Source organism: Carassius auratus, chromosome 7 (assembly GCF_003368295.1).
Source record: "Carassius auratus strain Wakin chromosome 7, ASM336829v1, whole genome shotgun sequence".
In the NCBI taxonomy this organism is placed as follows: Eukaryota; Metazoa; Chordata; class Actinopteri; order Cypriniformes; family Cyprinidae; genus Carassius; species Carassius auratus.
The window spans coordinates 3,083,994-3,111,855 of NC_039249.1; the positions used below are offsets into that span (position 1 = coordinate 3,083,994).

General features: G+C 37.1%; 1 protein-coding gene and 1 long non-coding RNA gene across 5 annotated transcripts in view; one reads left to right on the forward strand and one right to left on the reverse strand.

Moving 5' to 3' along the window:
* Positions 1–460: 460 nt before the first annotated feature.
* LOC113105532 (kin of IRRE-like protein 1) overlaps positions 461–27,862 on the reverse strand; it is a 30,170-nt gene continuing 2,768 nt past the window's right edge. Inside the window, exons 2-15 of one of the 4 annotated variants that reach the window (XM_026266634.1) lie at positions 15,074–15,223; positions 13,030–13,179; positions 12,719–12,876; positions 12,428–12,578; positions 11,257–11,362; positions 10,905–11,053; positions 10,620–10,747; positions 10,191–10,317; positions 9,884–9,984; positions 8,209–8,425; positions 7,573–7,686; positions 6,914–7,041; positions 6,061–6,174; positions 461–5,041 (exon numbers count right to left, since the gene is read on the reverse strand). In XM_026266634.1, the coding sequence (XP_026122419.1) occupies positions 4,424–5,041; positions 6,061–6,174; positions 6,914–7,041; positions 7,573–7,686; positions 8,209–8,425; positions 9,884–9,984; positions 10,191–10,317; positions 10,620–10,747; positions 10,905–11,053; positions 11,257–11,362; positions 12,428–12,578; positions 12,719–12,876; positions 13,030–13,179; positions 15,074–15,223 (2,411 nt within the window). In that variant the 3' untranslated portion in view covers positions 461–4,423. The remainder of the gene's footprint in view (positions 5,042–6,060; positions 6,175–6,913; positions 7,042–7,572; positions 7,687–8,208; positions 8,426–9,883; positions 9,985–10,190; positions 10,318–10,619; positions 10,748–10,904; positions 11,054–11,256; positions 11,363–12,427; positions 12,579–12,718; positions 12,877–13,029; positions 13,180–15,073; positions 15,224–27,862) is intronic. The other 3 variants (XM_026266635.1, XM_026266636.1, XM_026266637.1) reach the window with 3 other exon arrangements.
* On the forward strand, positions 4,950–7,182 carry LOC113105533 (uncharacterized). Its single transcript, XR_003292377.1, has 2 exons — positions 4,950–5,088; positions 6,904–7,182. It is a non-coding gene; the product is annotated as an uncharacterized LOC113105533 (long non-coding RNA).

The window sequence follows — 27,862 nt, forward strand, 5'->3', positions numbered from 1 at the left end:
TAGGCTATCAGTTAAAATTTATCAGTTTCTACCAAAACACAGTACAGCTGCTTTAATTTTGATGACAACAGTAGTAGTACATGTATCAGGAAATACTCTGCTTTAACATTACAACAATAACTTACATTTGTTTTAAATTGTAATACTTCATTATTTTACTATATTTCTTGTGTAATTGTTGTGTAGGAACTTTCTCTAAAAACAGTATTAATATTGGGTCTATATTACTGTACATTTATTAAATTGCATGCTTTCCCATAAACAATAATGTTGTCATATTTTTCTTCCTATTTTACTGTTGCTGTCCCCGATTTCTAATTAAAACTAGTTCTAGGAGACATTTTCCCTTACCCAAGAATGAACAATAATATATATGTATGTGTATATATATATATATATATATATATATATATATATATATATATATATATATAAATAAACCACGCATTCAATAGTTCACTAATTCTTAGAAAAACAGTGCTTTTATTTCTGATATACTGTGAAAAAATAATTACGTAACATTTTTTAAAAAATATTGAAAAAAAAAGAATCAAAGAGAAATAAAATGTAAAAAAAAAAAAAAAAAAAGATAAGTAACTTTTGTTGGACAGCCATGGCCAAAAGTTTTGAGAATGACACAAACATACATTTTTACAAAGCCTCAGTTTTTATGATGGCAATTTGCATATACTCCAGAATGTTATGAAGAGTGATCAGATGAATTGCGATTAACCCTCTTTTCCAGGAAAATTAACTTAATCCCAAAAACATTTCCACTGCACTCAGCCCTGGAGCACCTTGCCATGAGGCAAAAGTGATAACTAAGTGGCTCAAGGAACAAAACATTGAAATTTGGGTCCATGGCCAAGAAACTCTCCCATTGAGAACTTGTGGTCAGTCCTCAAGAGGCGGGTGGACAAACAAAAACTCGCAGATTCTGACAAACTCATTTGATTGCATTGATTATGCAAGAATGGGCTGCCATCAGTCAGGATGTGGCCCAGAAGTTGATTGACAGCATGCCAGGGCGAATTACAGAGGACTAAAAGAAGGGTCAACTCCCCAAATCAGTCTTTGCATAAACTTATTGTAATTGTCAATAAATGACACGTCTTGTCATTATACTTCAGTATACCGCAGTGACATCTGACAAAATGATCCAAGAACTCTCTAGCAGCAGACTTTGTGAAAATTTAACATTTGTGTCATTCTCAAAACTTTCGGCCCTGGCTGTACATCTGTCAAACATTTTTCATCTACCAAGAACAGTACAGTAAGGTCAACGTTTATTTTCTAAGACACAATTATACAGGATACACTCCTACCAGCAGAAGAAAATATTGGAGCAGGAACGTGAGAGAATTAAATGAATGGATTACATAAAGATTTTCACATCCTCGCACTCAATCGCACACACAAAAACACTCAAACAGTCATCTGCACGCACTCCTCTGGCCTTAAGCCGGTTTAGAAAGTGAGGGAATATAAAAGTCATGTTTTCCTAAGGCCACTCTTTATTTGTTAACTCCTTCATAAAATCCTTCGTCTCGTCTTCATGGAGCTTCAAGTTCTTAGATGGGATGGGGGATGCAAATACTGTCCAGTGGGTCACATATGTCCCACAATTTATCCCCCAGGCCATCAATATAAAGGATGAGAGATTGGCAGCTCAAGCAGGTCATCAAGATGTTTCTGGATCCTCCTCATTGGTATCGTACTGACTTCAATCAAGCTACCATCGTCCTATTTGTACCATACCGAGTCAGAAAGTACCATCGCTACCTTCTTCACGCATTTGAAAACATAGCAATACTGCATTTAAAGAGTGCATCACATTAAATGATGTAAAATAATACTTGAAGTCGGAATTACACATGGGAAAGTATTTACAAGGCTCATTAGAAATGTGGACGAAGACGAAAACTAGTCGCAGAGAGCGAGTACCTCACTGTTCAGAAGGACTGTCTTCATCCTCATGTTTCTCCTTTGTCATCATCGCTTTGATAATGGCATCCTTCAAAACCTGTTGAAGACGTTCATAGCCAAAAAAAAAAGTCTCTGGTCCCCGTAAGGTAGTTTTTCGTAATTGGCGGAAAATAGTTCAAGACGTTTGGCACAAATATCAGGTGTGTGTCTGTGTGAATAAGTGAGTGAAAGACTTTCCGATCTCAAACTTCACTTGAAAGTCTCCTCTGGGGCGTGAGACGTTAAAAACCACTCCAGACCTTTGACCTTAAATTAGTTCCAATTTGATCTTTAAGACGAATGTGATAGCAGCCTGATCTTAGATCAGTAAGGGTGAGTTTGGATACCTAAGGCTGGATCAGTTTAAGACCTTCTCTGCTGTTCCCAACCCTCAAAAAAAAAAGAAGAAGAAAAACTCGCGACTGAATAAATTCGCAAACAACGATAACAAACAAATCTGCATATTTTTTGTTCGTTGAGGTGAATATCACCCAAATAAAGACTGATACTCTAACGTTGAACCTTTGGTCCAGAATCACTTACAGAAATATGCCAAAAAAAGAAGATATTCGGTAATATTCGAAACATAGAGAGAGAACGCTCTAGCCTAGTGTGCAAATGAGAGATTACATATCGATTATGAGGGTAATCTAAGCTAGAATACTGGAATGCAGTGCAAACATTGACCCCACTACAAAAGCACCATGGAAAAGAGTGGGGCATTCCTGTATATGAATATGTATATAGATTTATATATATATGTATATATTCCATGGTTTTTAACTATTTGTAGGATAGAGAACTAAATGGCTGTCGCTGACCATGTCTGGAAACAGTTAAATGGCTTCCTCAACTTGTCTCCATCACAATGTTGAAATTGAACGGGTAATGTATTTTATTGCAATTCCCAAAAAGTGCTTTTTTAAATCGAGTTGGACCTTTCTGCGCAGATACAACTGCTCTGCTAATGGATCCAGCTGCACTGGAAGGCTAGTAACCTGTTTAGCGAGGTAGCTCAGAAAGCTGGATACCCAGGTAGATGCTCATTTACACACAAAATAATAAAGAATCATCTAGTCTCAGAATAGGTTGCTTTGGTCATCAAGAGTATTGTATGAGTATCGTGTGCTCTTCATTTCCTTTGTAAAATGCAGATCTTCATAATTTGAGTTATGAATGGAAAAATAAAGATATCTGGATATTTTGTGACATACTGTAGGTAACTGTGTACAGTGGGGTCTAGAAGCCTTCTTTTTTCTAATATTTTAAAGTTTAATAATTTTCTAATAAATTGGCAATTTTTTCAGTTGTTTGCGAATCACTGGATAAATATTAAGATTAAAAATCTTTAAAAAAATTACATTCTTTATAAAAAGGCGAAAGGAATTTTGTCAATTTATGTGACTTTTCCAATTCTAGAATTAGGCTGCCTTATACATTATGCGTGTTTTTAAGGCAGCAGGAACCCTGGTTCTTCAAAGAACAAAGTTAGTTTTTCCAATTTTTAGTAGCTGTATCAGACTTTAATGCTTGTTTTTCTTATTTTAAATTATTTTAAGTCATCTTGACACCTCTTGGAAGTCCCCTGGTTGAGAACCATTGCTTTACCATTTTTAACACATTATTACTATATTTAAATCTATCATACAGGATTCCGCAATTTGTCCAAAACATCTCCAGATTATTCAAAAGATGGTCCATGTCATTCAGCATGATTTGAGGAAGCTTCAAAGAGCAACTTGGGCTTAAATGAAAGCAAGAAAATCTTTTGTAAAAAACCCTTCTCGTGATCAAATTTTACCTTTGATTAGTGACCTATAATTGTGTAGAACTTAAATATTTGGCTTCATTTAGCTTTTCCTGGTTTACATTATTTTTAATCCTGACATTTTTCGGTTTACGTCAAAATTGAAAAAAAAAAATAATTTTGGTGGTCTCAGGCTTTTGGACCCCACTGTATATTGTGCGATTTGTCATTAAATGCCCTTTAAACTGAGCCAAAGTTAAGGAGAGTTGAAGTTGAAGAAGCCATTGAAGAGAATCCATACATGTACTCTATCTCACATGACCATCTCTGACAGAGACCACTGTTAAACAGACTAGAAGCCTATAAGAGGCATCCTTCATTTCTCAGGAAGTACCTTTGTGATCATGCTTATTAAAAGCATTCAGGATTTAGTGAACGGTATAAAGATCTTAGAGTCTTTCTTGATTGTGACTTTCGCTTTCAGCTCCTGGAGCTGAGAAATGAACGCCAAGACGCTCCTGCCCTGCCTCCCGTTCTCATTGCTCGGCCTCCGTTTATTCTGAGCTTCTCTTTGTTTGTTCACCCTCCGTATTTATCTCCGTTGCATTCATTATTTCCATCCTGTGTATCTGTGGGAGTGTGTGTACTTATGTGGCCGATATCGGCATAACATCAGCGTAACTGATGTTACGTACAGGTGACGCTTCTCTTTTACACGTGTGTCTGCATCCTCTGTGTGTGTCGGTGGGAATAATCGGAATGCTGGGAGGTGTAGGAGAACCGCGTGGAACTGCCGTACTTCCCAAGTCCAGTCTCTGGGGTTCCGGTTCCGCCTCCTGCACCGATGCCCGGCCCGACTCCATACATCTCATACGACGGGCCGCCTTCTAACGGGGCGAGGCTGGGAGGACCAAAACCCATCCGAAACGTTGGATAGTGCGGGTAGCCATAATTTTCGTATGCGAGCTGAGCGGTAGAGTCCAACAGGCTGCATTCAGTGGTGAAGTCGCTAGTCTGTGGGCCAGAACTGGGTGGAGGCTGCTGGGACTGTCCGGCGCGGGTGAACGTGTTGAATTGGGCGTAGCTGTTGTGCGAGAGTCTAGAGGGAGGGCGAGGGTCGTAGCAGCCCGCTCGTGACCCCGGAGCCAAGCTGCTCGGTGTTCCCGGACCTGCTGTAGCTCCAGGAGCTCCTGAGCCACTACTCACAACGGCTGCAGCGCCCCCTGGCTGTCCAGAGGTGCGATAGTCTGAGTAGTGCATGGATCGGGAAGCGGGACGTCCCTCATCATGGGTGGAAGCTCGCACGTTGTAGTAGCCGTTTGTCGGGTCCTGCAAAAGACACATGTTTAGTGTAGCTAATACGTGAACACTCGGTTGTAAGTACATTTAAAATTCTCTTTAACAATAAGGCAAAAACAAACATGCTTTGTGGTAATACTGTTGGTGTTTTATAATGAATGCTGCATTCCAGAGGTGGCACTGAAGATGAATTAAATTAATCAAAAGTGACTGTAAAGACTTTAACATTGTCACATACTGTTTCGAATAAATGCTGATCTTTTGAACTTTCTATTCATCAAATAATCCTAAAAAAAATGTATCACGGTTTTCACAAATATTAAACAGCACATCTGGTTTAAAAATTCGGAATAATGATGAATGTTACTTGAGGCACCAAATCAGCATAATAGATGATAGAATGATTTCTGAAGCATCATGTGACACTGAAGACAATAATGTAGACTAGTAATGGCTACTGAAAATTCAGCTTAAAAAAAAACATTTTGAAAATATTTTCCCGCATTCATTTTCTCCATAGGGCTTTAAAAAAAATCAATATAGAGTTTTAAGCTATGAACCGATCCTAACAAGCCAGTTTAATGAATAACACTGCAAGCTTAAATTTTAAACAAAAAGCATTTGGAAATTAGGGTAGAAAGATCATAACATACCATAAATTTATAGCAAAAAATCTTAATGGAGAAATATTAGGGAGACTTGATTATTATCTATCATACTCTGATTGCTGGGTTTAATATTATTTGTAGTCAAGTTCTTCACAGGGAATTCGACAAATTAGCATGTTTTATTACAAAATGAAGTAAAAAATCACACTTATGGATTCTACAGCAGCATATCCTAACCAAAAACAATCTTGGACCTAATGCTTGGTCTTTTAAGAAAGGTTAACAGGATGTGGCTAATTTTCCTTCAGAGTAACGAATAGGATTTTTACACATGGGACCCGACTGTTGAGGTCTATAGAAGCTGCATGCTTCAGTAAAACAAAGTACAGGTCATATATCACTTATATTAGTTTGTGCAGAAGTATCGGTGTGTCTGTTCACCTTGAGCTCATAGTCCTGGCGCGTGTCCAGCGTGTCACTGCGTAACTCCTGTTTGAGGTCAATGTCATCTTTAAAAGGCTGGGAGGAGGGAGAGAGGGTCACAGAAGGTAAAAACTAAACCATAAACGACAAGAGAGCAACCAAGAAGGGGAGAGAGAGGCAACGTAAGAGGGGAGGAAAACCAACGGGAGATAAGAGGAGGAGAAGAGAAGAAGGATATAAAGGAACAGAGGGAGGTTGAGAGAGAAAAAGGATTACTTTTACAGCTTTGGAAATGTTATTTTAGAGGAAATACATTAGAGGGAGATGATTAGTTAAAAGATAGAAGCGTCTTTGTTATGTGTTGGTTATTATATACGGAAAGCATTGTGTGACACAAGTGTTAGTAAAATAATACTGAATAATGTTACGGACAATTTGTTAACAGATCAAATCTTGTGGTCGATTCTTGTAAATTTCAGTGTTATCTAGTGTCAATTTTTAATAATAAAAAAGTGAATTTCAGAGCATTTGAGTGCTGTTGTATCATCTTCAGAAGATTCACAATCACCACCGGCAAAAGACACAACATTACATCAAGATACTTAGTATTAGCACAGTAAAATTAATCATTAAAAATATGCATTTAATTAACAATATAGCATTATATAAAAAAAAATGCAGCTAAACCAAACTGTTAATGAGTTTTATCTTAATGCAAAACTGAATAATTAGAAAAAAAAAACAAATGTTTTCAGGATCATATTTAATTTGAAATAATTCAAGTTTTATGTTTGGTGTTAAAAGCCTCAAGTCTCAAAGTCCCTCTCCATCCTTCAGTTATTGCTGTGTGTGTGTTGTCAGAATGACTCACGGAGTACATGGCCTTCACCATGCGTGTGGCAGTGGAGACGCTCCCCGAGTCTTCCTCCAGGCTGTGGGTCTCTTTGTTTATGGTCTCTACCTTGATATCTGGCTTGCCCAGCGTGACCCCTCGACGACCTGAAGAGTAAACATCTGATCCATCACCGCCTGAGCATGCTTTTTGAAGTGTTTGTGGCTATTATTGATGTTCATAAATATGGCTAAATATACCCTTGGATTTTGTGAGACACTTTTATTTCTTAAAGACTTCTTAAAGACAAACTTTGCATGTCAGATTATTGTTGAGTTAAATTAGGTGATGTTTACACAACTCACAAGACAGGCTGAGAAATTATTTTAATGATAAGAAATGTGTAAAACAATACTTTTAATAATATGGTTAAATCAGTTACATTACTGTTCTGTGACTGGGGTCAGAAAACATTTTTTGAAGTTTTAATCCCAGAAGGATGCATTCAATTAAAAATTAAAATCAACAGTGACTATAAAATTTTAAATTATTCAGTGCTGTTTTTTGTTTTACTTTCTAACCATCAAAGAATCTTGCAAAAAAAAAAATACCCAACCCTAATCGTTGTGAAAAAAAATTAAGAACAAGAAAGCTCAGTGTCATTTGTAGATTTGTATCAGTGATCTTTGATAACTTACTTCCTTTGCGTTGCCGATACAAAAACATCACTAACGCTAGTAAACACAGGATAAGCAGAATCGAACAGCCGATGGTGACTCCTGCAATGATCCCAACCGGCACTATTTCTACGCCAATGAAAAAGACAAAAAGAAAGATAAGCACCACGATGCATTTTTTCATTTTTAGACAGAAAAGGATAGTTATGAAGGCAAAAGGAAAGAGGGAATGTTATTGTGATATGATGTGTGCCATAAAACAACTGCACTGTGGCTTTAATGTAGCAGTATAAATGGACTCACATACTGTATATTAAACAGAGCGAGCACTCCTAACCTGAGCTGATGTGACATGAAGCAGATTTAGGTGATTCCATTCAAGCTATTTATTATTGAAGGCTGTGCTCTTTTACTTCAGTAGAGCACTCTACTGTACTCTGAAGATGATGCAGTGTACAGTGAATTTTTGAAGACATAAACTGTACAAAGTTTCATGACTAATGGACTAAACTGTACCTTATATCTAAAACACTTTCTTTGTTTGATGCCAGACTGACCACACAAATGATTTTAATATCACAAATATCAATTTTACTGAAAATCACACGATTGTCCTAAAAGAAGTATGGGTGTGCACATGCAGGCACATATCCTCACCGGTCTCTTTCAGTGTGATGATCATGGTGCCAGGTCCGAATGAATTCCAGGCAGTGCAGTTGTATGTGGACTGGAAGTCTGACTCCATCACGTTGTTGATGGTGAGGGTGGACAGCACTGCACCGCCCTTTGTGCTCGGTTTGCTCTGTTCTACTGTGTATCGTTCTAATAGGGTCCCCTTCTCTTTTTCCCACACATTTTCCTTCCATGCCCACACCTGGGACAAACACACAACAAACAAACACATCACTCACATGGACTTCACATAAATCTCCAGTATGTGTCAGCGATGGTTTACAGGTTCAAGATGACACAGATAATTATTCTCTCTCTTTATATAAATAAATAATTATACATACTTAAACCCTTAAACTCCTAAAGGATCTGTTCATTTGCAGAAAGTAAAAACTAGAAATACATTAGGAAAACATACAACAATCTTTATTTGGATCCACAAAATGCTTCAGTCACTTATCTTCTTGGGCTCCACATGAAAATATAAAAATACATAAAAGAAATAAAACAATTTATAATATAACAATAATAATAAAAACACACATATTTATATTTCATTTATATTCAATTCTTCCTAAAATCTTTGCCATCACAGAACGAAAATAAATTAAAATATTAAAATAGACACCAATTATTTCAAAAACCTTTCAGCTTCTACTGTATTTTTGATCAAATAAATGCAGACTTAAAAAAATAATAATAATATATAAATATATATATATATATATATTATTTCAAGCTTTTGACTCTGTTATAAGTTTGTACATATAATGAAATTTCCAAAGGAAATCATTTAAAATTCTATCAAGTATTGGCTGAGAAATGAATAGTATAAAATTTAACAAAAACAAAAAAAATCTGCAGTGGCAGTTCCTGCAAGAGGCAAATGGACCAAAAACAAACCGTACAGTACAACATAATCTGTACATTTCATTCAGGAGTGAAAAAATAAATCCTTTATAAATATTTAGGATTTAAAAAGCATATTCAAAAATTCACCTGAACTGTATCTGCTTCATATCGCCTGCATGAACACATATTTCACACCGGCAATGGAATAAATGGCCTTTCCGTGCTGGATAATGGTGAGAAAGCACCAGTTCTCCTCTCAGAACCAGTAAAATGGTTGTATTATTAATGCAGAGCTGTGAGAATATTTAAAAATGCATAGCTCCACATGTCCAAGGTAAGCTTCCATTTACTTCACAATCCAAGACATTAGAAAAGGCTACGGCATTAAAGAACGACTTCTCTGTTCCCATATTTCATATTTTATAAATCTCATCCTGGAGATGCATCAGGACTGAGCTGCGCGTCATTTTAGATTAGAATCACTTGTAGTTCAGAGAAGAGACGCATCTGAAAGTAGCTGCACATATGAAGCTACAGCACAACCATCTACAGAAGAGCGTGTTACTTTGAGCTCAGGCCTAGTTTGAGTTCATCTTAATCTGAAAACTCAAGAAACTGGTTTAAGATGAGCTCATCTGTTTTCTAAGACTAAAACTACATTTTGAAACCAGCTTTCCTATGGGTATCCAGACGGTGAATTATAAGAAACGGGTAAAATATCAGTTGTTCGAATCGTTTAGGAACATTTTTGTACATTTCTGTGGAAAGCTGCATGCATGTTAATGCAGGTCATTTGTAATGAACTTACAATCTTGTCAGGAGGAGGGGTGCTGGCAATATAACACTTGACTTCCCCTCTCTCCCCTCGAACTGCAGTCTGGACCGGTTCGCTTGAGATGATGGGTGGACCTGCTCAAAAAAAAAAAACAGTCCAAAACAAAAGGCATAAACAACAGAAACTATATCACCTTATAGCATTATTTATTTTAGTAACTTAAAGCTTGATAAATCACTAAATGCAAAGCCAAATACTGATAAACACTTTGAAAGCTGCATGGTTTAAAAAAAGCGTTTTATCATTTCCTTGTACAACAAGATAAAAAAGCTGTACTGACCGTTGACGGTGAGTGTGACCTCGGTCTCGCCGACTCCGATCCTAGGCACGATGGCCTTACACACATACTGACCAGCATCTGCCTGACTAACGGACTTCAGATAGAGCTGGTTATTATTACTCAAAACCTGTGCATTAGACAGGGAGAGAGACAGAGAGAGGGGGAAAAAAGATAAAAGGGCTCTGTTCACTCTAGACATGATCTAAAAAGAAACAGCTTCAACATCAAAACACAGTTGGAAGGTAAATGTGGAAGAGAAGCAGAGCCAGGAAAAGAAAGACACTTATGGAGAACACTCACTCACTCATTTCATTGACCAAAAAATAAACTGTAGAGAAAAACGGATAGCCTATATCTTCGTGAGAGAGAGGAACACGTAATAGGAAGTAGCTTCTACTGAACAGATCCACAGGGGAATAGTTTGCTCACCATGCTTGAACCCTTTTTTGTCCAGGTTAGTGTGAGGGGAGGATTTCCTGCCCACTTGCAATTTAAAGTGACGTCCGAGTCCACATCCACCGTTACTGGTTTAGGCTCTACGACCAGGATAGGGCCGACTGCATGAAAGAGTAAAAAAAAAAAAAAAAAAAGTCAGGTTTTTGCATTTAATATGATTATTCATATGGCAACTATGATTCGTTCATAGTTCAACAAAAGATGTAGATACAGTAGATTGATTCTAGACTAGGTTGCATTTCTGAAGTTAAGACTCACAGTGGACGTCGACGAGTATGCTGACGTTTGTGTTGCCCACGGCATTGAACACTTGGCAGGACACAGGCTCAGTGAAGAAAGAGTGATCAGCCTTGGTGACAAAAACACGTTCTCTCGCCCCCTGTATGACCACACCTCCCTTTGCCCACCTAGCAAAGCCAAAAAGAGCCAATCAGCGACGCCAAAGCAGATATGAAGAGAAAAGAATTTAAGGGTCGACTGCCTTAGATATATGGGGCTTAATACTACTTAAAGGATGTCTTTATCTCCCTGATAGAACAGGTAGTTCATTTTTCATCTCACAGAATGTAAAAGGAACCACTTTTAGCATCACATTTAGTAAGAGACATACTTGTAACCCATAACAGGTGGGTTGGCAGTGGCTTGGCAGGTGAAGGTCACTCTCTCTCCTTCCAGTACGGAGCGAGGCTCAATGGATAACGTCACCACCGGTGGGTCTGCAGAGGGCATGCAGAATACAGAAATAAGCCATGGACATTCATTAGACCAAAGGCAAGTTGAAGGACTGAGGGTAAGGACCTGGAGTGGATGAGGAAGTCAACGCAAGGGAAAGTATCACGGTTCCTCCTAATGGTTCGTGCTATCATCTTAAAGGGGCTTTAACCTCTTAGAAGGGTTTCATGTGCTATACTTTGTAAAGCTGCTTTAGTACAGTTATTGCATATTGTGGGTTGAGAAGACGGTCAGTGAATGCATCACAGACTGGCCAGATGTGGGAGGTCATTTCTTTTCCGACACTGTAAGATATGTTTAGTCTGTGCTTCATGTGGTTTTATTCAAGCCGATTATTTAATATGACTGAATCTACCTGACTAAATTAGGTTACACCAACAAAAGGGTTAGATCAAACAGAAATAGATATTTGAGGGAAACAATTGCCCTGTATATATAAAAGAGCCCTGTATATATATATATATAAATATGTGATGTTTCTGAAAGAAGTCTATTGTGCATCTCCTAGTGATGCATTTACTTGATCGAAAATACAGTAAACACTCAATTATTGTGAAATATTATAACAACATAGAATAATTGTTTTCTATCTTAAATGTCTTTTAAAATGCACTTTATTCCTTTGATGATAAAGCAGATTTTTTTTAGCCGCCTTTTTTTATCCAGTCTTCAGTGATTATTCTAATATGCTGATTTGGTGCTGAAGAAACGTTTTATTATCATCAAAGTTAAAAAAACGGTTACAGTAGTGCTTCAGATTTTTTATGTAAACTGTAAACCTTTTTTTAAGATTCTTTCTATTCATCTAAAAAAAGAGAAGACTTTAACAATGATATTCATTATATAAAAAAAATAAAAATAAAAAATAATAATAAAAATTAAAAAAAATAAAAATAAAATAAAATAAAATAAAATAAAGTAAAATAAAATAAAATAAAATAAAATAAAATAAAATATATTGCTACCACAGGCTTCCTTATTGATGAGACGTTGGCTCTTCTCTCTTTCCTTGTAAATGTTACTGAAACTGGAAAGGGTTTTAGACTTACGGTGTACGTTGAGGGTGATAGTGGCCCGTTTGCCCATCGGCACGGCCAGGTTAGTAGCGACACAGGTGAAGTTCTTCCCCGTGTCTGTATCTACTGGTGAAATGGGCAGGTAACTGCGAGTGGTCACGCGTTTCCTGTCTGAAAGCACCTCCTGCATAACAAAAAGACACGGAGCATATCAAAACCTCTGTGCTTGAGTACATACAGTAAGCTATCACATACCCACAAACTCATGCATGTTTTGCATTACATTTACATTTATTCTCATGAGTGTGTGTGTGTGTGTCTCACCGTGGTGCTGACGGCCCCCTCTATAGGCAGGCCGTCTTTCTGCCACTCTATGACAGAGGCGGGTTTGGCTCCGCGGGAAACACAGCTCATGTTGTATGGGACCCCTGCTGTGAGGAGGATCTCCGGGGCCCCCTCAATCACCGGCTCATCGGGAGGAACTACACAAACATACACACCAGTTCACTTATTAATAGCAACATCTCATAAATCTAATAATTTCAGAACACATTAACCCCTTCATTCCATCACAGCAAACATCTAAAACCGCAGGCTTTTCGCATGCACTGACCATCCAAACACACAGCACTCACTGAGGACGGTGAGTTTGGCCCGTCGCGAGCGCAGCGCTGCCTCCGTGGCCTGGCACTCGTAGAGAGAGTCGTCTGACAGCTCGGCAGCTGAGATCTCCAAATTATACTGCCCAACATCCACCAGCCGCAACACTCGATACCGCGGCCAGGCTGCAAGAGACATGCACACACAGACCACAGCGCGCCACTTTTAGTGATGATTTAAAGACAGACAGTCTTCATTTCAACACAATTATACACTAAACCAAGAAAAATGAGTGGTCAGATTGGTTTTTAGCATGTTGCTATGTGGTTTCTTTATGCTTGCTGCTATTAAAAGTTATGAGTAGTTGTTCAAAACTAATTTCTGAAAGGACTAGAAACTGAATAATAAGCAAAACTTTTAACATGCAAGATGTAATGTTTTTTTGTGTTTGTGAAAAAAGGCTACCTTTAAATCTCATATTCTTGTTTAAAGAAATCGAAAGATTTTTCTTTTCATCCATTTTGCTCAGACAAGAAACAGCCATCAACCAACCACTTGATTTTTATCAATCTGCTTCAAAAATGGTATGAGACATACATGCTTGATTTACTTAGAGATGTGAGATTTGCAAAGAAATAAACCTTGCTCTTAGCAGCAGTAACAGTGACGTTTGCCTACTAGCAATGGGAAAAACTGAGTTTTCCACCACTGAGTGGCAGTAGAGTTTGTGTGATGTATGCTAGTGCTATGACATGGACATTTCCAGCTTCTGCTGCAAGAGAAATGACAAAAATTCTGCTGTGAATTACATCACGCTTCCCCAACCCACACAGTGGGATTGAGTTATCAGTGTGTGCTGTGCGCTTGTCTTTCTGTGTGTGCACATACGTGTACGTGTGTGTGTGTGTGTGTGTGTGTGTGTGACTGCAGGATATGTTCGCATGCTTTTATATGAAAGCCACGGGGACAACCCAGTGAAGCATCACAGTGTAAATACAACTACACTGAGTCAAAGTGAGAGAGAGAGAGAGTGAGAGTGGGAGAGAGAGAGAAATCTTCCTCATGCCTTTTAACGAATCTGACGAATGCAGCAAATGTAGTTTATTAGGTCCACATTTATCTATTTATAATGGCAGAGGTTAAAAATACCACATCCTGCCCTCACTATTCTCTTGACAGTCCACGAGGAGTGAGAAAAGATGAGCTAGTGGAGCAGAAAGCAAAAGAGCAAAGGGGAAGAGAGGACAAAAGTGAGACAGAAAACAAGCAAACAGGGAAACACCGAAAACAGTTAGAAAGATGACAATCCTACATTTTATAGTAAACATTGATAGCCTGAATGCACTGTAAGTCGCTTTGGATAAAAGTGTCTGCTAAATGCATAAATGTAAATTAAAATTGTAAATTAAAATTAAATTAAATTTGAAATATATATATATATATATATATATATACTAAATAAGCATTAGTTATTAATGTACTAACATGAATTATCAAGTTATAGTATAAGATATTAATATTAGTTTTTATATATTTATTTTATTTAAAAAATGATTCATGGGTCAGTGTTTTTTTAAGTTTGTGATCAATTTCAGCACTTTTTAGTTTTTATTCAGTATCAATTTAAAAACTATCGGCTGATTAATCGGTTATTAGGTACAACCTAGTTATCGTTATCGGTAAAATCCACTATTGGTCAACCTCTACTGTGCTGCTAAGCTTTTTTTGTGTGTGTGTTGCTACATGATTGCTTTGGTATTCTGAGTGGTTTTAGTGTGTTGTTACCTGGTTAAAGAGAATATAAAAATTTGAAAAAACAAACCAGGAAACGTGGAAAATAGTGAGAGAAGAAACTGAAAGTGTGTACAAAGAAAAACTGAAAAGTACAGAAAGAAAGAAAGAAAGAAAGAAAGAAAGAAAGAAAGAAAGAAAGAAAGAAAGAAAGAGGTTAAGCAGTTGCTAAAGCATCATGGGACAAAAGTTAGAAACATGGAAAACATGAAAGACCAAATATGAAGAGTGAAAAAGACAAAAGCACATAAATACAGAAAGAAAGAAAGAGCTCTGTGTATCACTGACCCTGGAGGTCTTCTCCGATGCCTAAGGCCAGTCCATCCTTGGTCCACTGCACAATGCCCGAATAGTTGAAGACCACGCAGGACAGGACCACCCTCTGGCCCAAAACCACTGACTGGTCTGCAGGCTCCTGAGAGAACCGCGCCGTCCGCACTGAAACACAACAGACAGTCTTCAGTTACTATCAATAATGTCCTGTACAAGCATAACAATAACAATACAATCACTGAGAGAACTGAGCCTCTAATTCAGCTTACATTGTGTTTGATGCAGAGAAGGTTAAAATGCAACAATATCATACACAAAATTTGACATTAACATTCTGCTAAACTTCTCCTTTTTCTGTTCCATGGAAGTCAGTCAGCCTATATGACTTGAGTCAACGGTGACTATTCATTTACAGAATTTGAAACTAAAAGTGAGAGTAATAAAAGGTAATATGGTATGTGACAGCCTGAACATAAGCAAGACTGAAACTGCAGCATTACGCCTACATCCACTGAGCAGCTTCTCTTAAAATCACTCTTCTGGGTAAGTCAATGTGGTTTCTTGGAAGAAGAAACGTGTCCCTTGATACCAAATTCCAGACACATTTCTTCACCCGCAAACATGGTATCCACCAGAGTCGCTCTCTTTCTGACACACAGGAGGATATCTGATCCTCCAGACAAGCCCGAGTCTCCAGCTTCAAGAACGGACTTACAATGAAAGCTTTCATTCAGAGCCTGAGTTGTGGATCTCTAATTGGACTCAAATCAAGAATGTTGTAAATTAAGTAAGGGCAACTCATATTTTCCCCGCATTCTTCTTTTCTCCGCTCAATGCTTCTCTCTCTCTTTCTTTCCTCCCTTTTTCCAAGTCCATCAGGAAGCAGTTTGCAACCTTCCTTGTTCTCTTTTTCTTTCTTCCTTTAAAAGATTTAAGTTTGTCATCACTTTTATCCACCCTCACATACTTTCTTCTGTAAAACACAAAAAGAGAGCTTATGAAGTGTGCACGTTTCTCTTTACCATGCACTACAGTATAAGAAACGGGGTCTTGAAGGGATAGTTCACCCTAAAAAATGTGTGTGCATTATGCAAATAATGTTGGAATTTTCATTTTTTGAACTGAACTAACTTTTAAGTTTCAAAGATTGAAAACGACACATCATAGTAATCAGAAAAATAATAAAAGTAGTCCATACAACTTTGCTATTTGATCAGTCTTCCTCTGCGGTGAGTTGAAAAAGTCACTGACCAATCAATCATCTGATTCACGAACAAATCATTCTGTTTTCCTAAACCGGATCAAATGATTCAGGACTCAGTTATATATGAATCACTAGGCCAGATGTTATGATTTTCAGGGAATATTAAAGCAACTTAAATTGTAGTTTGTTTCTATTGTAACTTGCTTCAAACTAGTGTTGTTATTGTCGATTAAAAACCGTTTTCATTAATTGAAATAAAGATGAAATAAAATATATATATATATTATAAGAGAAATTCCTCGCTTTATAACTAAATTTAAGGTACTTACTAAGTTTTATTAAGTTTAGGGTACTTTAATAGATATAATTAATACAGAAATAACAATAAATTTATTGGCCGACTTGTATGCATTTCTTTCTTTTGTGCAAAAAAATTAACAAATCATTTTCATTACTTGATAGTTAAAATAAATCAAAATAATATTATATAAAGATATCATAAAAAAGAAAAATTTATTAACTTGACAAAATAACTTTTTTTACACAACTAAAAGTAATAAAAATGACAGCACATAACACAAATACAAAAATTTTAAAGGGTAAAATTTAAATACATCAACAAAAGCTTATTCAAAATATCATTAAATACTGTAATGGTGTGTAAATAATGCTAAAACAACACCGTTTCAAACATCATATCACTTTTGTGATAATGTATAGTTCTTTACTGTCGACTATGAAGCCAAGTAATATTGTATGGAAAAGATCAACCAGCACAGTCTTCAGTGTTTCTCTTTTTGTGTTCCTCTTGAGGCATGAAGGCGAGGAAATTATGACAGAATTAACTTTCCCTTTAACTTCACATTCCTATGGGAATCCCTGGTAATGCCATGATCTAGTTTGGGGCGAAATGAACAAGAACGGCCGTTACTTTTGATCCGTTTTGTCATTTTTGCACAGTTCCTTGCAGTTTTTTTATCCTTCTTGTTTAAATACATTTTTCTCTCCTCAGCTTTGCCTTCTATTTCTGTGGTCTTCCTCTCTGGATGGAGGGGGTTTGGAGACACGCTGTCACAATCCATTTATCACATTAAATATCAGCCCTCTAGCCCTCTCTTGTTCTCTCGCTCTCTCTCTCTCTCTTCTCTCATCCCTCCAGCGTTCCTCTGTAGGTCCCCATCTCTCTCAGTTTCTTAACAACTGGCATATGCCCACTCATCCCTCTCATGACCCCATCCCTCTCTCTTTCTCTCCATGTCTGTTTCCTCTCCTTCTCGTGCAACATCCGTGATCACTTTGGGTAAATTTAATGAAGGCAAACAAGAGGAAACAATGCTCTAATGGCCATGAAAAACATCATATATTCTGTAGGATAATGCAGTTAATGTGTTAGTCTGGCAACTCCTTTGTGTCATGCGCTTTGAACTTCATAAAATAAAACATTGTCCAAGTACTATTTCAGTTTATTTACTTCTTTTTTCAAAGGAGTTTATTTAACCTCTGAATTTCTTCTGTAAAAACAATGTTGCTATCATTAACAAAATCACTTTTAAGCTTAACCAAAAATATAAACATTATATGTATAAAAATAAATTATAGAAAATAAAATATTATGCCTTGGTAACTAAATGAAAGCTTAAAAGCTGAAGTTTTAAAATTGCTAACAATAATAATATTAATAATAAAAATACTAAACAAAAGTATAAAAAAAGTACACAAAAAGTGCTAAAATGTAAACATTTAAACTAAAAAAAAAAAAAAATAGGTCCTACTTTATATTAGGTGGCCTTAACTACTATGTACTTACATAAAAAAATAAGTACAATGTACTTATTGTGTTCATATTGTATTGTAAAACACTTTTGCTGCTATTGAGGTGGGATAGGGGTAAGGTTAGGGAGAGGGTTGGAGGTATGGGTAAGTTTAAGGTTGGGTTAAGGTGTAAAGTATGGGTCAACAGTATAATTATAAATGTAATTACAGAAATTAAATACAGATGTAATTACAAGCATTTAAAAAATATATATATAAGTACAATGTAAAAACATGTATGTACACAATAAGTACATTGTACTAAATTATTAATTAAAATGTAAGTACATAGTAGTTAAAGCCACTTAATATAAAGTTGGTCCAAAAAAAAAAAAAAAAAAAATATATATATATATATATATATATATATATATATATATATATATATATATATATATATATATATATATATATATATATATAATTTTTTTTTTTTTAATACAGATGTTTTTGTATAAACAATAAAAGCCAATGGAGTTCAAAACAACTCTGGTCCCAATTGATGTTCATTATATGAACAAATAAAACAGGCATTTTTCTAAATATCTTCTTTTGCTTTCCACAAAAAAAAGACATGAAAGTAAGTAAATTACGAATTGACAATTTTGGGTAAACTCAAATGAGGGAAAGTTAAACGTGATCAGATTTTTATCATAAGATGATAAAACAGGCAGAGAAAGTGGGATTCGAAACATCTCGAAGGTCCAGAATATCATAAGAGACTTAAGGGTGGGCTCTTGTGACTTGAGCCAGTAAGCAACCACCTAGCAACCAAATAAACACACACTCAAAACACCTTAGCAACTGCATAATCTCTCACTCTAGACTCAAACTTCGTACAGTTGTGCAATGCGTGTTCTACAGAAGATAGCATCCAGTTATCATAGTTGTTATACAGCAGGCCAGTATTTAGCCTTCACTAAAATCCATATCTATCCATTAACAGTTTACATCACAGGGAGTTCATGCAACCCAATGTGACAATGCGCTCTACAGCTGCTTGTCTTGTAGAGCAGCAGTGTATTTATGACTCCTTTCTACAGAAGATTACTCAGCTGCATACGTCCCCCACCTCCAGGGTTTTGTGCATATAGAAATATGTGTTTATAGAGTATACTGCTAAAATGAGAGAGCTGGTGGATTAATAACTCTCTGAAGGCTTTGATGTGTTTAGAGGAAATACAAACCTGTGTAGTTTTCGAAAAGCAGTATGTCAAATGAGTAGTATTCATGAAACACTCGGTGAACAATATGTGGATCCAATATCCACTGAGACTCTTAGGTGCAGCCAAAGGACACTTTGCTATCCCATGAGGCCACTGGAGCCCAGGAGCTGTCAGATTCAAGAAGTAAAAAAAAAAACAAGTAGAGAACTGATTCAAGCAGATTTTTCAAGTGCTATATAGGTCCCACCAAAGATGTTCCTAATGGTTAAACTGTACGTGTTTACTCTTTAATGTTTAACTGTATTTCATTCAGCAAAATTATTAATTAAATGAATTATGTCAGTATATTTGTACTAATTATGGGAATTGTGTGTGTATGCTATATACTTCATTATAGTGTGCTTACAGTGTAAAGGTGATCAGTATAGTTCAGGACAAGATACTTCACCCAAAAAAAAAAATTCTTCTGTAGAATACAACTTTTTTTTTTTTTTCTTGAGAAAACAACTTTGTCGCTGCATGAAGAAAGTCAGTGGGGTCCAAAACAACATAGGATCACATTGACTTTCATTGTATAGACAAAAAAAAAAACACATGCAGAGAGACACTTTTCAAAACAAACTTTGTAATCTGCAGAAGAAAAAAATCATACATGTTTGAAACGACATGAGGGTGAAATTGAATGATGATAGAATTTCCATTCTTGAGCGAACTTTATATTTACCAGCTTTTCACACTATATGTGGTAAGTTGTAAAAAACATGCCATTAATGAGCGGTCAAACATCTGTTTTCACTTGTACACGGTGCCTGATCTGTGCATATTTCTCTCCTGATTCAGACGTGACAACTTTGGATGGATTTGTTTATTACAAACATAGTTTTTCACTGCACAAGACATTAACTGATGGACTGGAGTTGTGTGGATTACTTCTGGATTAATGTGATGTTTTTATCAGCTGTTTGGAATCTTATTCTGATGGCACCCATCTACAGCAGAGATTCCATTGGTGAGCAAGTGATGTGATTCTAAATTTCTCCAAATCTGTTCCAATGAAGAAACAAACTCACCTTTTGTTTACGCCTGAGGGTGTATACATTTTCAGCAATCTTCATTTTTGGGTGAACCTATCCTTTAAACAGTAGTTCAAGCAGTAGTTCACATAGGTTTTAAATCTACCTTCATTATATATTGCTAACTTTTGCTTGAATGCATGTCAGTGTTGTTTTATTGTGTTCACTTGTTTACCCAATGGCTAGCAAAATAATTTTAAATTGGATGAGAGATTTCACTTCATTACACATTTTGACTCAAAACCTAATATTTACTGAGATATAAGCCTTCTGACAGCTTCCTAGCCCCGGTCTCTCCTTTAAGTGCTCACCGCATGAGCTTGTTATTTATGAATCAGCCAAAAGGAAACAAAAAAGGATGATAGAAGAGAAAAAGGAAAGGAAGAAGAGAGAAAGACACAAGGGAGATGAGGACAGAAACACAAATACAGCGACGGAGAGAGACATGGATGGAGAGGGAGTAAAAGGCAACTAATGAGAGAGGACCTGAGAGAGCGCGAGAGAGGGCTTGTATAGTTTTCATTATGTGGGTTATGCTGCAGTGACAAATTTAGAGTGGCCTGATTTTCTTGAGTCACTGATCCCTGGGTACCAGCAGTAGTCCATGCCACACTGCCAACGTCCTGACCGCACAAAGACATGGTCACACACACACACTTCAACCACACTTACACACCACACTCGTGTCAGGAACACACCACTTGACCGACCTGAGAGAACAGCCTCTCATCGAGGGATCGCCGGATCGCAAACCCAGCGCACCAGAAAAATTCACTTCTGTCAACACACATAAATCCTGAAGATGATCAGTTTGCACTCCAGGATCAACAGAATCCAATGGAAAGTCTTCGGGGGTTTGTGTATGATACTACCAAAACATTCAAATGCGCGACAAAGACTGAGATGATGTCATTTTAAATATAAACCCCTTCATGAATAGAAATAAAAATGGTTAAGCTCCACCCCTTTCTCATTAACCAGAGAGAACTCTGTGGATTACATGTTGAAAAGAGAGATCTTTAATGCATTTTAAAAAATGCCACTTAGTACTTTTGACTTGTTTTCCACTATAAATTTAAAAACTTTCGAAAGTTGTCTTGTTTTCTAAACATAAGTAAATAAACATATAAAAGAAAAACGATCAAACAAGAACAGATATCTAATAATGAGGTAAGAAAAATAAGCTTGTTCTCCCTTTTTGTTCCCCCTTTCTTACTCCAACAGCAGATTTGTTTGAGCTTAAACTTGCTTAACTTTTTTTTTTAAGATTTAAGAATGTTTCTATAGCCCTATTTGTATTGAAAAAATTCGGTGTTGTTAAAATATGATATTGTACTCTTTTTGAACATCACCTACACTGTACACTCTGATGCAAAAAAATATGTATCTCTGTATTTTGTTTTAATATTGCATAAAAATAAAGGTATCTGGAAACAGCACTGAAGGTGTCCCATGATCATCATATCGTACCGGTTTATTTTTTCCATTCATTTAGAACCAGTTAAACAATTAATCAATGTTTTTCGACATGTGAGAATGGAAGACAAAAAAAGGACTGTCCCCATTACCTTCCCTGGCATAGTTTAATCAAAACAGACCCTTCGAGGTAAAAAAATCCTAGATACCAGTAAAAGCAGAACTGTCACAACGTAAGACAAAAAGAGCCGAGCTGTTCAAATAGCCCAGTGCGCATGCAGTGCGACGGATCAGACACTTGTGTGACTTCATGCGCTAGCCGCTCTCAGACAACAAAGGAGTGTGTCTGGACAAGGAATACGTCACCTGCTGCGGTCAAGGTGATTGTGCCGAAGCGACAGGAAAACTAACATCTGACACCTCCACAAAGAGCAGACTGCCACTTTTAATGCTTTCGATGCTCAGATGATTTTATTGGCCATTTGTGATTTCAGATGTTGCTGGCTCGTTAAACTGCTCTGTGCATTGCTGTCATTGATAAAATAGCACCATGTAATTTATTAGTGCACATAAAGCTGTTATAATCATTACATCAATCCCATTTTTTAATGCATCCTATACAGTAAACCCTCTCTCCATGCCTTTTTTCATGCCCTGCTCTCCAGCTCTTCAACCAATCAGAGACTTTCACTAGCTCATAGTGTTGGGTCACCATAGCAACAGCTGACGTATGCAAAAAACTACCCCAAAAGTTTTTTTTTTTTTTTTTTTGCTTGCTTGCAGGCATGTGTCTGTATGCATGTATGCAGATTGCTTATGTGCTAGTTCTTTGTGATATTTAACATTTAAACAGTTAAATAAATGTCCAGTTACATAGTGTTTTTACACTTGAGATTGTATGTGTGTATGCACGCATGTATGTGTTTATGTCTGCATTTGCATGTGCCTCCTGAATGCATGTGTGTATATGCATGTTTGTGTGTGTTTATGCATGACTTTGCATGTTTTTGTGTGTGCAGGAGGCCTCCATGTGCTTCTTTAACATTTGAGCAGTTGACTAAATGTGCTTTAAAACATGTAAACATACAGATAAAAGTGAAAAAATGCATGATTTCAGCGTGACAAACATGATAATCAAAACCAAACAGATGTTTTTTTATCAGAGTATCTGACGTAGGAGCTGTAAAGGAACAGCCCTATCCTGGAAAAGGGGGCGGGGAGCTGCAGCTCATTTGCATTTAAAGATACATGCATGAAAACAGCGTGTTTCTGCATCCTTTTAAAATAGGTATTTAAAGAATGATATAATATATGATCCGTGGTGTATTTTGAGCTGAAACTTCTCAGAAACATTCTGGAGACACCTGAGACTTATATTACATATTGTAGAAAGGGGGCTAACAGGTCACCTTTAAATAAATATGCTTTTTAACATTTAAAACGTTGAATAAATGTCAGGTGGGAACAACTGAAATGAAAAAGGTCAAGCAAAACCTAAACCACCCAGACAGCCTGTTTTTACAATTATTAGCTATAATAGCTAACCATGTATGATAGAGCTGAAGATCTTTGCCCAAACCGACGGGACCCGATGGGTTTGGGCTTAATTTATATCATCTTATAATATGATATAATATAATATGGCTTGCGCTCAGAGGTAAACGAGCAGTCATGTGATGGGTTTCGATTAGCGCGAGAAAGATGTGAAAATGGATGCTAAGTAGGTGTAACGGAGGCTTGCCTCTGGTGATTACATTTTGGTTGCACTAGCAACTAAAGCAAAGTCTGAGGTGTGGAAAAGTTTTGTTTATAATGAGAATAATGAGTGAATAAAGACGCACCATCAGTGAGCGCAGGAACGCGCTGAAGACATCTACAGTGGATTCAATCATTTTCCTCCACAAAAACATGTAGGATTAGCCTAATCTCTGTGAGTAAAGGTTTTCAAATGATAGCTAAATATTCATTGAGTCTTAAATGCATAATGTAGACAGAGTATATCCGATAATGTTGGCATTCTTTTATTAAATGTCAGCTGCTAGTGGCAAAGCAAATCCAGCGGAGCCTTTATTTTAATTTCGTTATTGCCAAATACCCATCTTAATTTAATGTTTTTCTTATTTTAATTTGTTAAAAAGACTCGTTTTTATTGGTGCATTGGTCTATTTATAGGCTAAATGAGCCTATGTCTGTGCTAAGATGTAACGATGTTACAGCGGACTTATTTTACTTCTTTATTCCAACTTCCAAGTGGCATAGTCTACGTTAGTTATGAATAAATTATGTTAAAACATGTATAAATGACTCATTCTTGACAAAAGGCAAAAGAGCTGTGTGCGTGCGCACATTTGAATAATGTCGGACTGTAAACGGGTTCGGGCTTTTAAAAAAGCTGTCAATCAAAATGTACCTGTCGGGTTCGGGTCCTGTCGGGCCTAACTATTAAGGCCCGATTACAGCTCTAGTGTACGAGCACTTTGCTTTGTCATGTACAGGTCTGTATGTCCCTTTCCTTTGTCAACATTTCCTCACATCATCTCTTATTTGTCTGCAGCCTCATTCGATGCTTTCCCTCCATCATCTTCCCGCTTTGCTCCTCTAGATTCGCCCTTGCCATTCCTGACAGTGAAGAGAAACGCCTCTTTCCCTGTGTCGCTCTCTCATTCTCACCTCCCTCTTCACACCCCTCTCTCTTCTCCTTGTCCTTTTCTCCCCCCTCCATCCCTTGGTTCCTCTTCTTCTCGCTCTTTGTCCCTCTATCTGTGCAGGCCAGTGTTGCCATATAAACCCATCTATTTGAGTCTGTTTTTACAACTATTTGAAATGGGGGGGGGGGATTATTTCTCACTTCTTCTCCCATTCCGCTCCATTTTCGGCCACCGGGTCTCATCTCCTGCAGCATTTATAGTAGATTTTAACATTATTTATTTGCACGAATCGCTGCTGGAGCTATTGTTGCCATGACTACTGTGGGAACATTGACATAATATTACATACAGTGACCATGGCAACCTCAAGGGTCATCAGCAGAGAGCTATGCTAATGCTTGGACGGACTGTCCACTTCCAATGGGCCGAGGCTTGAAGTATTACCAAATACCTCACAGACGTCCTTTTAATGCACTAAATATTTGGCTTTCCAAACAAATATCAAGAGGCTGGGAATGCCAGATGTGCTTTGTCTTTGTGTGTGTATGCATATGAGGAAACACACACAATCTGACATTAAACTTGCTCTCAGAGAATTTATAGCGGTTTCATCACATGCCTTTTATTTTATGACTTTGACGTACTTTGATGCAAACAGATTGAAATCACTAGTGATATAAAAAGCAAGGATTCCACTCAACCGTGGGAATCTCCTTCAATGCAGATCTGAAGATGAGTAACGCTGATGAGTATCTAGCCAGGAGTCATTTATGTCTGATTGATTTTTACACGCTCTTAATGTATTCATCACTAGATTCAAATCAATTTAAAATGTAACGTTCACAACATATTTTACTTCAGACAGAAAATGGTACTCATTGTGACTAATTTTTAACTAAGAAACTAAGACAGGGCTTCATTTTATCGTTTGGTAAAAAATAAATAATAATAATAATTAAAGAGTTGTACATGAAACAAACCAAATCAACTGGACTTTTTTTTTTCAATCAAAAATACACACAAGTACTTATGTATTTTGACAGACTATTATTTCATACAAAGTGTGTCATGAGAGAGTCAAACTTGATTGACACTAGCCACATTACAATTACCCTTCATCAGTCACATATTGAATTTGCAAAATATGGAAACACGTCAAAACCCCCAGATAAAAAAGGTGGTTTTCCAGCCAATGCAAAAAAGAAATACATAACAAAACTGCAATGGAAATTTGTTGTTGTGTTTTTTTTTTTTTTTTTTTTTTTTTTGCATTTACAGCTTCTTCTTTTTTTGCATTTACCTGGCATACGTAAAAGTCACATGATCAGTCTTTAGTAAACGGAAATGCTGTGAATTTGCAATCGTTTTTTTTTTTATCAACAAAAACGAATGTCTACACAGAGCCGTAGATCACTGACAAACTATACAAAATCGCGTTCAAAATCGCAGACGATTCATTGCCAACTTTGAATGCGATTTTGTGTAGCTTGTCAGTGAACTAAGGCTCTGTGTAGTAAATGCTGCTCCATCTGAAAGCACGTGCTGGAGATATTAATATTAATCACAGGAGCGACTTTACTGACGAGATATGCATGAAAATCGCATTTGATTTTTTGCAAAGCCATAGATTTTTACTGATGTACTCAGTTGACTGATTAGTGAAAAATGGGCATCACATACCAGATTGGAAACAAGTGGCTAGAGTTTGATATAGGTTAAAGAAATTAATGTTTTGGTTTTTTTTGCTAACAACTTCATATGCATTAGGTATCATAAAGTAACAATGAACAACACTTTACAGCATTTAGTTATCTAGATTAATGTTGAATAATGGTGGTAACCAAACAGTTGACACATAGCCACTGACATTTATAGTATTTTGTCCATTCTATGGAAGTCAATGGCTACCAACAACCGTTTGGTTACCAACAGTCTTCAAAACATCATACTTTGGGCTCATCAGATTACAGAAACTCTTAGAGGTTTGGAGGGTGAATCAATGACAATATTTCCATTTTGGGTGAACTATCCCTTTAAACTTTTTTTGTTTTTGGATTAACTTGCAGTAATGAATGATCCTCAATAAGCCCGAGAACATGCGTTAGGAAAGTCAAAGGGACCATTTTGATTTCACATTGACTTTAGTGTAGAAAAAAATATATATTAACAATGCATCTTTGTATTGAGTCAGCACTGGAACAGCTAGTGTATTAACAGCTCTACATCCTTGTCCACAACATCACCGGGTGACCGGTAATAATGCTTTTGATTCAGAATGTCTCCCGGTCTCCCCAACTGTGAATGGCTTTTAATCGGCCGGCTGAAAATTGGCCAAATTCGTCGATCAGCTCTCCCTGATTTTAAAACTTCAGAGAACGAGAAATGACATCACAATCATCATTCAGCCACATTCCATTGCAGTGGGGGAGGGGAAGTAGTGGGAGGGGTGTCTGAAACACACACGCACACACACACACACACACACACACACACAACAGAGGAGAATCTCATCAGTGTCTACAGTACAGAGTGGCCTCTTCATCATGTGCTCTCTTTTAATTCATGTGCTTCTCCATCTCTCTCTCTCTCCCTCTCCATGACCCCTCCCCCTCTCCTCTGACTACAGGAATGTAAGAAACACATCTGGAACTTATTAGAAAGAGGGAAGGGGGAAAACGAACGGGGGGATGGAAAGAGGGAGAAGGGAAAAATGAGAAGACCGAGGGAGTGAGGAACGTCAAAAGAATGAAAAGCAGAGCGAGGGCCAGAACAAGGGGCCACTCGACAAAACCATTTCTGGAAAAGAAAGAGATGTGCAATGCAGGAGCAAGGAACAATTTTAAAGACATAGTTCAGCGGAAATTTCAACTGTGTCATTATTTACTTGCCATCATGTCACTGCGAATCTTTCTTTATACTGCAGAACTCAAAAGGTGAAATTATGAAGAAACTTAGGGTTGGCTTTTGTCCAGACAGTTGCAAAGAATGGCAACTTGAGCTTTCAAATTCACCAAAACACTGTGTCAAAAGTAGTCTATATGACTCGACATGTTATTTATAAGTGATGTTATAATAGAGCTAATACAGTCTCCAAGTGTTAAATACTACTGGGTTACTGAAGTCAAACTTTGCAACATTAAAACTGCAGCGTTCACATAACTTTTTAAAAAGACAAATTACCAATTTCTGACTGAAAAACAAGTGTTGAATGTGAATTCATGAACAAATCATTCAGTTGAGTTCAGTGAACCAGATCAACTGAATCATAACAGCACAAAATAACACAATGTGAATGAATGGAAGGCTGTTCACGTGAAGGGAAACATGGCATGTTCAAAATCGTTTCAATGAGAAGGGATGTGGGACCCCTAAAAGAGGCGAGGGGGTTCAAAGATCCCCGTCTGAGCCAGCCTTTGAACTTTTCCCCCCTCATATTCATTGGAAGCAAGAGAAAGAAAGAGTTCGGAGAAGAGAGGCAAGCAGCC